At 44.4% G+C, this 15,320-nt stretch overlaps 1 protein-coding gene and 1 long non-coding RNA gene across 2 annotated transcripts in view; one reads left to right on the forward strand and one right to left on the reverse strand.

The window, feature by feature from the left end:
• sdk1b (sidekick cell adhesion molecule 1b) overlaps window positions 1-15,320 on the forward strand; it is a 233,948-nt gene that overhangs the window by 177,372 nt on the left and 41,256 nt on the right. Inside the window, exons 20-26 of the mRNA XM_019862382.1 lie at window positions 782-880; window positions 3,797-3,988; window positions 8,870-8,991; window positions 9,083-9,195; window positions 11,385-11,535; window positions 13,875-14,109; window positions 14,896-15,011. Coding sequence (XP_019717941.1) covers window positions 782-880; window positions 3,797-3,988; window positions 8,870-8,991; window positions 9,083-9,195; window positions 11,385-11,535; window positions 13,875-14,109; window positions 14,896-15,011 — 1,028 coding nt within the window. The remainder of the gene's footprint in view (window positions 1-781; window positions 881-3,796; window positions 3,989-8,869; window positions 8,992-9,082; window positions 9,196-11,384; window positions 11,536-13,874; window positions 14,110-14,895; window positions 15,012-15,320) is intronic.
• On the reverse strand, window positions 651-3,094 carry LOC109511345 (uncharacterized). Its single transcript, XR_002167297.1, has 4 exons — window positions 3,036-3,094; window positions 2,570-2,731; window positions 2,282-2,362; window positions 651-853 (listed from the first exon to the last, which is right to left on the reverse strand). It is a non-coding gene; the product is annotated as an uncharacterized LOC109511345 (long non-coding RNA).

Consider the following 15,320-nt stretch of genomic DNA (forward strand, 5'->3'; position numbering starts at 1 on the left):
TGTGTGTGTGTGTTATTGAATGTCTCAGCCGAATAGCTTAATCGCTCTGCTGGGAGAGGAGCTTAGGGAGCCATGGATGAGATGAAAAATGGCTGGCACGCATGGAAAAGCGTGCGCGCGCTCATGTGCGCGCGCGTGGAACAGTGGTCAATGCCGGCATGATTGGTTGGCAGCATGATAATAGTGTGTGCAGACTCCTCACAACTCTCTATGTTTTGTACTTATCTCGACCCGATTGAAATGTCCTCTGACTTCACGTAGGGCTATTTTCCTGAAGTTTTATGAACAAAGGCTTTGCCAAAGAGGAACTCCATCAAGGCTGACTTCATCCCAAAATCACTGATACCCTGCTCAAATTATTTGTATCGTGAAAAGTCGTGTTACTTGCATCTCAAGGTATATCAAATCAATTTTCCATATTGTGTTGGATTATAGTGGGAGCTGCACGCACCTCTCACCAGACTCTCTCAATTGTGGATCCACAAGTTGCCATGTAGCTGTCCTATCGTAATGAGATGGCAAGTCTTACAACAGCTAATCTGTGGAATTTTACCTATCTGGAAAACAGACTGCAATTTTGGAATCGGCATGCTAATTTTAGATTTAAGCGGCATATAAATCTCACTCAACACAAGTTTTAAAAAATTGTTCGCCAGTGTTATCTTTGTGTTGAATGATTTTTATTATTATTATTTATTATTATTATTTTTTTACAATTTCTGCTATTCAACTTAAAAGTGTATCGGCTCTATTTTCACACGTTCTGACTCTCTTTTCTCAGCCCCTGGACCTGTCCGTCATTTGAGTTTCACCAAAATTTTGGACACATCCGTGCAAGTCAGCTGGGCAGAGCCTGAAGAAAAGAATGGCATTATTACCGGTAAGTTTGTAACTAAATGCTAACAAATTCAACACATTCGTGTGCCGCGAAACCAGCTATGTTTCACGAGTATATCCAACTTCACTGAATTGGTCTGAAAATGATTATGTTCTGTAATCACTGCAAATAATCTTTATTTATTCAAGCTTTGTGCATATAATACCAAAATATATGCAATGTGTGGTTATTTCTGTCCACTTGGGGGTCGAAACCCTCGACACTGTAGTATCTGTGATGTTAAGTGCGTGTGTGCCTTTAAAAGTCGAGCCTGGTCTCTTGAGTGACGTGAACATCAGCGACGGTGAATGTACAGTTGGCTGTCTGTTAACCGGTTAAACCGTGAGCCACTCGGCGTGTTGAATGACAGTGTCAGTGGGGGCCATCGGCTGGGTTATCTGTCAATGTGCTTGTTTTTGCTGTATTTTTTCTCATTTATGCAATCAGCTGATTGCTTTGTCTACTGTATGTTCCCACTTTCCTAACACCTGTGGAGGGATTACAATTTCTAACTAGCAGTGGTAGGCTCTATAAAATTAGCGAATGATAATTGTAAGGCACAGGTGTCAAAGTCAAAGCCCGGGGGCCAGATTTGGCCCGCCACATCATTTTATGCGGCCCATGAAAGCAAATCACGCATGTCAAGTTCCACGATGCTTGCTCGAGTCTGAACCAAAATTTCAAATTGTCATATGTAATCCACAATAACAGTCATTATTCTTGACTTCTGATTTTAAAACTACTTATTCATCAATTTGTTGTGCGCTGTGTATGTAATATGTGGAGGGGATTAAACATTTATATGGTTTCCCAAAATTCATAACGGCCTTCCAAGGGAAACCGTAACTGCAATGTGGCCCGCGACAAAAATGAGTTTGACACCCCTGTTGGAAGGGATGATTGGATATTCTTTTGATGATATTTTTGCGTGGTGGTGTGCTGTGAGATTTTTCCAATTTAAAAGATGTGCTTTGACTTTTGGCTCAGTCAAGGTTTGCGATGCACTTCGCGCATACCCTTGTCATAAGCTTCGAACGGACTGTCAAATTCTCTCCCCACCTGCACACACACACACACACACACACACACACACACACACACACACACACAAAATGTACAAGTAAAATATGTACATTTTCTGTGGCCGTCTTCATTGGGTGTTTTGGATGCATGCAATGCCCAAGGCAAGCTGAGTCCCTCTGATGGTGTGCAACCGTTTCGTCACCCTACTAATCTCCACTCTGTGCAGCTTGTCTTCTCACATTATCTCCAACAAGGCCTCAGCTGGCACGTCACGGAACTTGGGCCACACACACACACACACACACACACACACACACACACACACACACACACACACACACACACACACACACACGCGCGCGCGCGCGCGTGCATGCACACATTTTTGCCTTCATCTCTTTTCGAGAACCACTGAGGGATGTTTTGAATCGTGGAAATTCTTGACGTGGACCACCTGTTCCCCTGTACAAGGATTGGAGCATGTTAGGAATAGAGGCGCACGCATACATGCCTCTCCCCGTGGAATGTTGAGTTTTTCTCAAGCCAAGATTTATGATGTCAGTTGTAAAAACTGGACATCATAAATATTGAGATTATAAAATAATATTTCCTGCAAAAGTTCAATAATAATGTCGCTTCAATGAAATTAAGACTCCCTACGACACCCACCTTGCAAAAATGCAAAATGGTTCATTTCACTGGGCACGGAGCAATTTTGGTCTACCATAGCTCAAGGCTCATGACGGCTTTCGGTGAAACATGTTTCTGAAGTGACACCAGTGAAGAAAAACATATCTTGTCATCCAGTCCGAGTAATGTCTTTTTCAAAATCTGCCGTGAAGGGAAATGTTGGCGCCAAAAAAAAACAAAACAAAACAGATAGTTGCAAGCAAAACAGGAGACATATTTTTGTTGTTAGTCTTGATCACAGAGGCATCCCACTATGTCTCGAACATACTGAGAAGGTTGCAGTGCTTAAGAAATTGGCTGTCATTAATCAACTAGACATACTGAGGAGTATGTAGCGGCTCGGGTCACCAATCTTTTGCACCTTCTGAAGAACCACTAATGTTGTGAGCTATAACGCCAGCCGGCCTCCTCGTGGGTTGTTTAACACAAACATACCTGCTTTCACCTGCTGAGGACGACATTGCAACTTCCTTGGGTGCACCACCATCTCCGAATGACTCAAACGACCATATTTCGTAACTTTATTCGTGCCGACCAGACGTGCATTGACGACAGAATGGAGCAGCACCCGTCTTTATCTCTCAGTCCAGGCTGTGTTTTGCAAACTTTTTTTTTTTTTATAGGCCACCACTTCCCTTTGGCAGAGACGGTGCGACAAACATATCTGTCAAAATCCCTCAGCGCGGTGCATGTTTTATCACTGCTTCGTGTCGGCCGCACTGGCTGGAATGGCCGCGAAAATTCCACTTGCCTTCATTCACCCAACAACTGAAACCAAAGACCACGGCGTAAATGACACGAGGCTGCTGTAGCACCTGCGTATTTGTCTTAGCCACACAGCAGAGTGTGAGCCAATTCATTCAGTCAAGATCAGCTCACGCATTATTCTTTAATCCTCTGCCTGCTTTTCATCCTGCGCCCTGTGAGCCTATAGGGACTCAGGAGGGACGGCGCATTCTCTCCCGGGCTACACACCAACACAGGAATATGGTTTTCACGCACACGTTTGAAGTTGCCAGAGTGTGATGTATGACTGTGAAGATGTGATGGGACAGAGAGAGATTTCGACTTTTTAGACTGGAGTTACTCCTTCCTACTTTCCAGCGTTATTTATTTACTTTTTGGGCCTCAATAGCACAGCAATATGTACACTCGCTTGTCAAGCGTACAAGCGGCCATTTTAATGACGGCATGCGTCCCCCTCAGGCTACATGCTGTGGTGGGAGGTGTCCGGCGTGCAGTCCAGGCGTGAGGAGCGAGCGCTGTCCAACTCCACGCTGCAGTACCAGCTCACGGGCCTCACCTCCACCACCACATACAGGCTGAAGGTGGCCGCGCTGACCGCTGCCGGACGGGGCGTGGTCACGTCGTCCAACATCTCCACGGGCGTCCCTCCAGGTACGAGGAAAACAGATTGACCTGTCAAAGGTTTTTAATATGTCAGTTAGCTCACATGTTTAACCTTCATAAAGTTGTACTCCTTAAAGCTAAAACCCTTGAAAAAATCCATCCATCCATCCATCCATGATCTGAGCCGCTTACTCTCATGACGGTCGCGGGCATGCTGGAGCATATCGCAGGTGTCATCAGGCATGGCGGGGGGACCACCCTGAACTGGTTGCCAGCCAATCACAGGGAGCACACAGGCAAACAACCATTCGTGCTCACACTCACACCTCAGGACAATTTAGAGTGTCCCATTAACGTGCCATGCATGTTTTTGGAATGTGGGAGAAAACTGGAGTGGACGGAGAAAACCCACACAGGCATGGGGAGAACATGCAAACTCCACACAGGTAGGACGGAGCCGGAATCAAACCTCTGCACTGAGGTCGATGCAATTGACCCCCCGTGGTCAACATTTCATTTGTTTGTTTGTTTGTTTTTGTATCTATTTCATCCCAAACAAAGAAATAAGATAATTCTACCTAAGAAATAGAATTAATTCATGACAGGGACAACCCCCCCCCCCCCAAGAAACATTTTATCCATTCAAATGATCACATTTAGCACATTCCTCGGTGAAACACGATTCCTGGTTTCAGAACAGCCTCACAAGTTACTCCTGTGGTGCTGTTGTCGACGCTGGTTTGAAATTCCAGCCGTAGTCTCCTACATAATTCGGCTCAAACTGCACTGGATCACCACTGAACCATTTTAAAACCTTTCTTTCTCCAGAATTTGCTTCAGAGTCAATAATAAGTAGTATCTACCTACTGGTAATCTAAACTTTAATTATTACGAGTTTGATGGTCCATTGTAGCCGTTATGTGGTGTTCATTTGGTTTCCGTCTCATGTCCTTATACTGTACATGGCTCATCTCTCGGTTAGCGCAAGACTCGGCATGACTCATCAGCTCCAGTCAGACCAACATGCACAATGTGTGATTTGCAGTATATCTCAGAGAGGACTTGGCTTCGGTGTGCCTGCTGAGTTCGTGTGATTGCACTTGTTCGGCTCATCAGCAGTCATTCTACTAGCGGACTGATTCGAGATGTCTGCGCTTGGACGGACAAGAGGTCATCAAAAGAGCCCCCCAAAAAAATAAAAGTTAGTAGGAAAAAAAAAAACATAATGAGGCAGAACAAAATTTGTCCTAAAGGCAGCGAGACTTAACAAGGAGCGTGGAAGCAAAACTCGGCTTGAACATCAGGATTTGTGTGCGTGCGTGCGTGCATGCGCGCGCTAACACTTTCTGATGACTAATTCATGAATAAAAGCAGGAAGAGTGCGAGCAAAGATGAATGCAGACAGTTCTTAGATTCGCGGGATATTCATTAATTCATGAAAGCAAAACTAGTCAAAGAAAGACGGGGGCCAAAGGATTAAAGATGCTCAAACGGAACAAAAGAATGAAGAGAGAGACTCGGGATTCCTGGATTCTTATCTTGTTTCTCTATTCATGTATTCATGAAGTTCGCCGCATTTGATCATTCATCACAGCCAGTCGCAGCGTGTCAACATCATCATCACAACACCAGCTTACAGTTGTCCTTTTGTTGCCAGTCCGCTCACGATAACACAAAGAATCCCTCTCCGCGGGTCTTTTTAATGCTCATCCGGCCGACAAATTATTAAATATATATACCGGGCTATTCCAATCTGTATTCTGCCACGTTGACAAAAATACGACGCCGTTGCAGAATCGTACGGATCAGAGCCGATCACGGGAGACCACTTAGAGCGTCCGCAGTTATCAAGTATTCGCCCAACATAGTTTGAAGTGCTCGCCCTTGTTGAGATTGAGTGAGGCGATCCTCCGCAAAAATGGAATGAGATTTTTTTTCCCCCCCTCCCTGCTTCGCCGGCTGACATTTTATTAACAGAAACAAGCTTGTACATATATTGCCTGTGTTCCGCCTGCCAGGCATGTTTCCAGCAGCTGTCAGTGAAGAAGCCGGCTAACTTTTAAATTTTTTCCTTCCAGTTGTGCAAATTAAAAGCGCATCATTGATGTGTAATGTATCCCAGCTCATAACTGGCAAAGTATAATCGCGGCTCCGCGCGCCTTGAAGCTAAATAAGGCGTGCAATTACATATTCGCCGCAAATTGTCTCACGCAAATTCTACGTTGCGACCACCGGCCGTACCATTCGGTGCGTCTGCATTTCATAACATACCCTACGATTGCGAGATCTGTAATAATAATGATGTTCTGCAAAAGATGCAGTAATTTCATAATATGTGTATTTTTTTTTTCCTTATTGTATTTGAAACGCTTTATTAAAATGTACTACATCACACTGAGGGAACTTTCCCATGGTTTGGTTAGTTAGCTTTGCCATAGTGTTTGTATACTGTACGTTGGATGAATGTACTTACGTAATTAGGCAGGTATCCCGTGTGGATGCTGCCTATATGCTGTAAAAAGTCATCCTTCAAAGAGGGGAAGTGATCACAATGAAATAATCACCTTGAGATTCATATGAAATGAGAATCAGCACACGTCGGCCGCCGTATAAAGTGTCTCCGATTCGCCCCGAAATAAAGTAAACAGTTTGAAATAGCAGTCAAGATGAGCATAAAACTTTCAGGCTTCTGCTAGAAAGCAAACATATATTTGGAAAAGCCTACTAAAACATCCGAACATAATTTCGGGGCTAATCAGATGAACTTTAAACGGTGGCGAGTATACGCCAGCTCCAATTAACAACTTTGAGTGGGACTGCTTGATTGGGAACACCTCGCCGCATCCCAGTATAAGGGGGTGTGCACACTTATGCAACTATGTTATTTCAGTAATTTTTCCTTAACCTATGAGAAAGATTTTTTTAAACACCAATACTGGTTTAAAGTCACATTATTGGTGGAAAATGTTTTGAAATGATTTGTGTTCACACACCAAATCCTGCCATTTCAATAGGGGTGTGTAGACTTTTTAGATCCACCATAGTTGTGATCTGCTTCAATCGTGGTCATGTCGGTAGGAAGGTTGGCTGATTTAGTTATTAAATGTGTTTGTTTGGCGTGTTACACTGATTGTTTTAGTGAGTTACGTACGCTAGTTGCACATCTGGCTCAAAATTGCATTTGTTTGTTTGTTTTTCCATCATGGTCTACCTACGAGGCAGTGCCCAATTCGATCCAGCACACGCTGCCGCGAAACAAGGCGAGTTTCGAGAGTACGTTTGTAATTATATTTTTGGCAACTTGGACGTGACAATCACAAAGTGGGAGCTGTTGCCTTTTTTGCTGGCAGCCGCAAAGACGTCAGGCGCGCTGACGGTTCCCCTTCATCCGTTCTTGCCGCGGAGATGGAGCAATTAACGGGGGGTCAAACATGATTAACGGGGCTCCCTGCCCGCACTTGTCTGGCCCTAATGAACTCACATTGCACCTTGCGTTGAAGTCATCGCTCACCGCCAGACGTTGATCTTCTCTGCATCGTCTCGTCATGTCATACAGTACTCTTACTTAAAAAAAAATAAAAATAACTTACAGCTTTATGTTCTTCCTCTTCCTGGTTTGATTTTTGAGCAGAGCAGATGGTCGAAAGTACCGCATTCATGGAATAAGAATTAAACAGAAAAATGAATCAATGTAACTTTGTACGGCGGCACATTGGGAACTGGTTAGTTAGCACATCGGCCTCACAGTGCAGAGGTGCAAGGTTCGATTCCGGCTTCAGCATTCCTCATGTGGAGTTTGCATGTTCTCCCCGTGCCTGCGTGGGTTTTCTCCGGGTACTGCGGTTTCCTCCCACATTCCAAAAACATGCGGGTCAGGTTGGCTGGCGACCAGTTCAGGGTGTACTCCGCCTGCTGTCCCGAAACGCCTGGGATAGGCTCCAACACGCCCGCGACCCTCGCGATGAGAAGCGGATCAGACAATGGATGGTGTAACCTTTTTATGTAGATTAAAGTAAAGAGCAGCTGACTGAGATCATTTGCACACGTCAAATATGGCAAAATTCTGACGTCTTTCGCTCCTTTTTTAAATTTGTCGTCTTCCAGACCTGCAAATGTTCGTTTACATGCACATGACAGCCCGAAGGAACAAGAAATGGACTCACGGTATTCCAATCACAAATCTAATCAGACTCCAGACATATTTGTGCATTTTTTGCAAACTGACCTGCCTGCATTCAGAGATGACTTTCGGAAAGTACATGTAGCAGTTCCCCTCTTGTGAAGAACTACAGCAGCGATTTCTTGGTTTTTGTTGTCTTTGTTTGTTTGTTTGATACGGTTAGGTGAAAAGTGCAGTGAAACCATGATTGAATCAAAATTTGGAGCCTTTATCGCTTTCTGACCATTGTAGTTTTTTTTCTCGATCCTATTTACATTTATAAAGCACAAAAGAAATATTTCGGTGGAGACTCTGCAAATTTCGAATGTCTTGTATTCAGTGCTCATGTTTGAATGCCACATATATAGCCACATGAAAATGTTAGCAATGCAAAGAGATACAACATGTATCAGTCTATAAATAACTTACAGTACTTATTTTTTGTAATCAAAATGCAGACATTTGGTCCCATGGTCTCATTATTTTGTTACGATGTCATCAGAGCAAGTTATTTGTCTCTTCCCACAACCCAGAATCCTTTAAAAATATAACAACAAAACATGCATTTGTGTTCACTTTGTGCCATCACAGTCCACTTGCATCGGGGCCAAGTGGGGCACCGACCAACCAGATGCAGCAGGTGGCGTTTGATGATTTCATGAACTGTCTGTGACTACCCTCCCATAAATGTGCCATGTGTAGGGTTTCTTTTTGTCCGTTTTATTCCTTCCCTTTCCGTGTCACTAAACTGAACTTTCTGTGTTCTCTAGAACTTCCCGGTGCACCCTCCAACTTGGTCATCTCCAACATCAGCCCTCGGACCGTGACCCTGCGCTTCCGGCCCGGTCCTGATGGGAAGACGGCCATCTCGCGATGGCTCGTCGAAGGCCAGGTGGGCGCCGGCGTCTCGGCAACATCTGCCCAAAAACCCGATTTGTCCTTGACGAGCCCCTCGCACAATGCTGCCTCTTTGGTGATCGCAGGTGGTGAAGGAGGACGGCGCGGAAGACGCCTGGAGGCTTGTTTACCAGCTGGACAACCAGGCCGGCGCTGACAGTCTGGAGATCCCCAACCTCACCCCTTTCACTCAGTATAGGTAAGCAGCAAACGCACATACACACAGTAGTGCCATCCCATTTATGGACACACACACACACACACACACACACACACACACACACACACACACACACACACACACACACACGTCTGACTCTCTCCCAAATGTTACTCTCTGGCAGTTTTTGCTGTATTGCAAGCCTTGGGTGAAGTCAGATAAATCACAAAGACAGTTCCATATGAGACTATTTTTGTTTGTCAGCACCTTCACAGCTGCTGCATGCAGATCCTCATTACCCTCCTGCAAATAGCAAATAGCGCGGGGGGGGGGGCGAAAGGAGGGAGGGGGGGTGAGCAAGGTGTGCGGAGAAAGTGATGAGCAACCCGAAGAAGCATGGAGATGAGGAAAAGGGGGATGGTAGGTTATTACAGAGTGGACAGAGGAGTGAGGAGGTAGAGAAGGAATGAGAGAGCCATGACACTTTGCTCATTCCCAATTTCTTCTGGTTTAATTTTTTTTTTTTTTCTCATAGGAAATCCACCACATGGAAATCATCTGTCAACCTGTCGACAACATTTATTAACTTACGGGCAGTGCTTTTCAGAAAACGTTCGAATGTTCTTAACTGTCGTGTGAGTGTAAAAATATGTTAATAAGTTAATAAATAGGAAGGCATAAAAGTCATTGAATGAGCCGATTGGTTGTACCTTGAATTGAAAGTTTGAATGATTACTCCATATCATAATTTTTTTTTTAAATCTGGGACTCATTATACATTGAAACTGGTAATACCAGGAATGAGTTTTATTCATTATGTATTCTTCAATTTCATTTAGCTGTGTGCTTAAGATCAGAATCTATCATACTGTTGACATAGTAAAACGATTATTAACTTCATTCAACTCCTTTCAGCGGTTTGGCAAACAGTGAACCATTCGTTAAGATCGCGAACCGATCTCCGTATTTGTGTTGGGCATCGGCTCTGCATGCAACTCTTTCAATCTTCGCGTTCGTCTTGGATGACGCCGCGCGTGTGTACGTGCGCACAGGTGCATGCCGCAGGATTAGGTTGTCGCATGTCGGCCCCGCTGGGGCATTAGATGGAGTGGCACACTTGGATGTTGATTCTTATCACATTTTCAGCCCGCCTTCCAAATACCAACATAGACGGCGTCTCTCTCTGCCCGTGTCGGTTCAATCAGAGGTGTGGCTGCATTTGTTTAGCTAGCAAACGCTCCCCTGTGAATGGTCTGGATATATGCTATCACGTTTGCTTGTTTGTTTGTTTGTCTATTTTCCCCTGACTAAATATGTAGCCGGTGACACAGCTGAGCCCCCCGTCCCACATCGCTCTCTCGCTCTCTTCACAGGTCGTGTGTTCTGCCTGTGAAGGTGCGATGAATGTGAATTGGATTGTGTATATGCAATGTGTGTAAAACAAACATCTCAGGAAGTGTGAACTGTGTTTCTCACTTGATCCCTGAGTAGGGTGAGCAGGATTGAAAACTGATGCTCAAAAAATAGACAGGGTTCCCAAATGGCCTGGAAAACCTGGAAAATGATTGACCAATTTTCGAAATCATGGAAACCACATGGAAAATGAGAAAAAAAAAAGTAAAGTTAAGCCTGTGGAAAATGCCACTGACATTTTTACGGTTGACATCAATCGTCACAGGTTTACAACTTTTTCAGCAACACATATGTGAACACAAATGGTGGAACAACACATGAAGATAGAGAATGAATCAAGCAATGCTCACCGATATACATAGTATTAGTCCTCAACCAAAATAACAAATATCGCAGTGTCTGGAAGTCTTATTTTATTGGATTGCAGCATTAAATCATAATCCACAAGTTGTTTCATCCTTTAGATTTGATTTAAATATGCTATGCTTTTCTAAAGTATGGTACTATAGATTAGTATTTTCCTTTATAAAAATAAAACAAAGACAAAAAATGTTAGTTTGGGGAGTGTGCTTGAACAGATTAATGGCATTTACATTCTTTTCTATGGGGAAAGATGATTTGAATTAGTCATAGCTCGAGGCACACGTGTATTTTATGTGTTTGTGTCCATTTATTTAGTTGTACGTTTAAGAACATAACCCAACAAACAACAAATGGCATAATTTCACTGGATTTTCTTTCTAATAGTAACTTCACAAATTCCAAGCAGCACCCGTTGAATTACCTTTCTGCGGTGTTTTGTGTGTTCTCCGCAGGTTTAGGATGCAGCAGGTGAACATTGTGGGCTCCAGTCCCCCTAGCAGCCCTTCCAGGCTGATCCAAACCTTACAGGCGGCCCCTGACACGCACCCGTCCAACCTCACCGTGTTGTCTCCAACGCAGACCGGCCTTTGCTTCAGGTGGAAGGTACCCGCATACAAACTACTAAGCTTTGGGAATTATTTGTGCTCAGGCTGACAGTGTGTGTTTGCCCACCAGCATTGGCGCCTACTAGCTCGCAATCAAAAGTGGCAAAGGCCCTCACACCGTACCTCATTGGAAGCACAGACACTTGAAATGTACTTTGGTGTTCTAAAGGCAAAAGGAAAAATCAGTGAAAGGGAAATACGCACCGAGCCCCACCACGAGTCATCCCCCCCTTAAAAGCGGTATACGGTAAAAGGTCAGCTTATGACCTAGGAATGTGCCTACGAGTGCATAGCAAGTGGTTGACACCTTACAAGTCATGCCTTCTCTCTCAGATTGGTTGTTTTTCCTCAGGCATGGTGGTTTATTGCAATTATTACAGGCAAAATAATGAGGTCAGAGATGGCAATTTTCACTGATAACACTTATGCACGACATGCAAGTCATGACTGTTAACATATGTGACAAGAAGTGATTTTTTTTTCTTTTTGGGGGGGTGGGGGGTGTGAATATTCTCTCCCTTTAAATGAGGCCATGGATGGCGGATATCTTTGCAGAGTCTGTTGCATCATTTTTGTTAATGCTCTCTGGTTCACGTTCCTCCATGTCGCTGCTGTCCCTGGTTTTTCGGCCTAATAAATCCACAAGACCTCAAGCGTTCTTGACTTGACCGTTTATTTTTATGGCATGTCGTATTCCGTGGAGGTTGAAAATAGGACAAGGGAAACAGTCAAACGTACATATACCTGCTTTCAAATGCTGGAAGTTAAGGTAAGACGTGGTCAAAAAAAATACATACTCAAGTAAACTACAGATACCTGAAAAGTCTCGTTAACCCTTTCGTGCATCCTGTAACCTGATAACATGATGAGCTGTCCACTGTAGTAACGGCTGTCCCTGAAAGGGTTAAGTTGAGTCGCAAAAGACAAATACTTTGTTCATGTACTAATGTAGATTTTAGATAGTAGTACAGTGATGAGGTATTTGTCTGTTGTTACGGCATTAAAGAAGAGTTTTCATGTATCTGTACTTCACCTGACGATTTATTTTGATCACCTCTTCTCTTCTCTGCTGCTTATTGTTGCAAACCCTAAACCTGTCATATCACCCGCTCCGTTCACAACATTGTCATTTAATTCCGTCAGTACAATTTTTTTTTTCTCCCTGCCGTCTCTCACTAACAGAGAAATTTTCCATTTAAGGAATTGAAACAAGAGCCTTGCCCTGTCAAATCAAACTTGGACAGCATGCAGCTACCTGTAGGGCATGCCAATGTTTCTTCTTTTTTTAACCGGTATGCTAACACACAGCATCCTCAACTATCCAAGGCCATCTGCACAGAGTAAAGAAGCATTACAAGTGTTGTCAATGCATCGCGAAAGAAATAAAACTCACATTTGATGTCAACCGCGCAATAACAAGCAGCGCCCGATGCCCGCTGTATTCATCGGTGGCCTTGCAAGCTCTTTTACCCAGCGAAAGGAGGGTAATAAATAATGACATGGTGGAGAAATTGAGGCGACAAAGCATAAAGGCTAAAGGGGCACGTGAGGCGACGGTGACAGGAAATGAGAGGAAGCAAGGATGACGATGATGACAATGACGATGATGAAGGGTGAACGGGACACAGGAAAGGGGGGTGATCAGGAGATGGGATGTCAAAGGGGAGAAGATTGTAAAAGGTTTTTTAAGATCTACTTTAGATTCCCACACCATCTGTGTCATTCAAATGACCACAGGAGCAAAATGCGTCTCTTACCGTGTCCCTTTTCGTGACATGACAGTGTAGGACTGTCAGCTCGTTCTTGAGCTTCATTCTGCTCGGGGCTTTTGTCAACTTGTGCCCACACACACAGTCTTTTTTTGGGAGTCAAAATGATGATGACTTTTCATCATTTCATGCCTAGTTTTTATGTTTGAGGAGATTGAGAGTCAATCTAGTGTGATTTACCTCAACCCTTAACCAACCATATATGCTGTATATACAGTGTGCGTGTGTGTGTGTGTGTGTGTGTGTGTGTGTGTGTGTGTGTGTGTGTGTGTGTGTGTGTGCGTCCTTCTCAGCAAGTGGCCATTTTTTTAAGGTAACGACCAATCACGGCTCAGCTTCAGAAAACAGGTGAGCCGTGATTGGTCGTTACCCGAGCCCTGAGCAACTGTGATGTCATTTTCAGTCGACAGCAAGTGGCAAAACGGCCGCCCCATGAGATGGCAAATAAGGGTGGATTTTGGGGTGTACTTCCCTTTTCATTAACCTAAAACAGAAAACATATTTTGTGATCATCCTTATCTCCCCCCCCCCTCCCCCTGCCCTGCCCTGCCCCCACACTGACCTTTAGCCTCTCCCCGAATCGGAGTACAACGGCAGCCCGGAGACGGTGGGCTACCGGCTGCGCGTGCGCAGGACGGACGGACTGGCCGAGGATCGGACTGTGGAGGTTGAGGGAGTCGCAGGCGAGGTCACCGTAGAGGGCCTGGACCCTTGGACACACTACCGCACCCGGATACAGGCCTACAACTCCATTGGACCTGGCCCGTGGAGTGATGCTGTCTCTGCTCGCACGGCTGAATCTGGTAAGTGGGCCTTAAAGGTTTGCCTAAAACCAGGACTCCGGGTATTATAGCAAAATCCAGGCCAAATGAAAAGCGACAAGGAGAACAGAGCTTTGTTGCAGGGACAGAACAAGGTGGTGGCCGGTGAGGGCCAAGGCCACACTCCATATTTGTGACTTTCATGATATTTTTAAACAGATGCACTTTTCTTCTATCCTTTGATACTCTGCCACAATACATGCATATAAACTGCATGTTCAATGGATAGATTTAGATTTTTGTAGTTTATGGTTGCAGTAGTCCCCACCAAAAAATTTCCGAGTGATGAAGTACTTTTCAGTACCTTAATCGTTTGTTAATTTGCCTCTCCCACTAACACTTCCATTTCCCTCACTTCAAACCATCAAAGCTAGCTAACAGCTAGCACACACAATCTGTTGAGTGAACACGCAATTTAGCGCCCGCTATTTGGCACTTTAGTGAATCAGGCCTCATTGACTCCTGTGTTTTAGACTGTGTGGCTAATGTTGTTCTACTCAGTATGTAAGAAGTCCCATTAAGGCACTATCAGAACTCACAGCACCTGAGACACTTCCTCGCGTCACCTCCTTCGGCCCGGTCCTCTCTACTTCTCACTCACTGAGTCGAGGACTGAGGATGGTGGAGGTGATTCGGATAAAGGACCAGATTGATTGCTGGCGCAAAGTAGCACTGACCCAAGAGAGTGTGTGTGTGTGTGTGTGTGTGTGTGTGTGTGTGTGTGTGTGTGTGTGTGTGTGTGTGTGTGTGTGTGTGTGTGTCACACAGTCCCATCGGGATCTCCTGTCAATGTGACTGCTGATGCTGTGAGTTCCTCCAAAATCCTGCTCACATGGTCTCCTGTCCCTCTGGCGAGGCGGAATGGGGCCATCCTCGGTTACAAGGTGCACATAACACATCACACACACACACACACACACACACACACACACCATTAACACTCCCACCTCAATGTCATGGTACAGACACCCAAACTCTCACACATTTGCAATAAAAAAATTTTTTTTAAAAAGTCCAGACATGATGTAATGTCCGGTAACTGCAGTGGTATTAATTATTTAAAAATAACCTCAAGTTCCTGCAACTTTAACTATATGTATGCTTTCATGTCATAATATGCCGTCTCAATACAGTTTTTGTTTAGATTTTTAGTTAGTTTCCTCTCTATAGTGAGACTGAATAGATATACACAA

Source organism: Hippocampus comes, unplaced genomic scaffold (assembly GCF_001891065.2).
Source record: "Hippocampus comes isolate QL1 unplaced genomic scaffold, H_comes_QL1_v1.1 scaffold7, whole genome shotgun sequence".
In the NCBI taxonomy this organism is placed as follows: domain Eukaryota; kingdom Metazoa; phylum Chordata; class Actinopteri; order Syngnathiformes; family Syngnathidae; genus Hippocampus; species Hippocampus comes.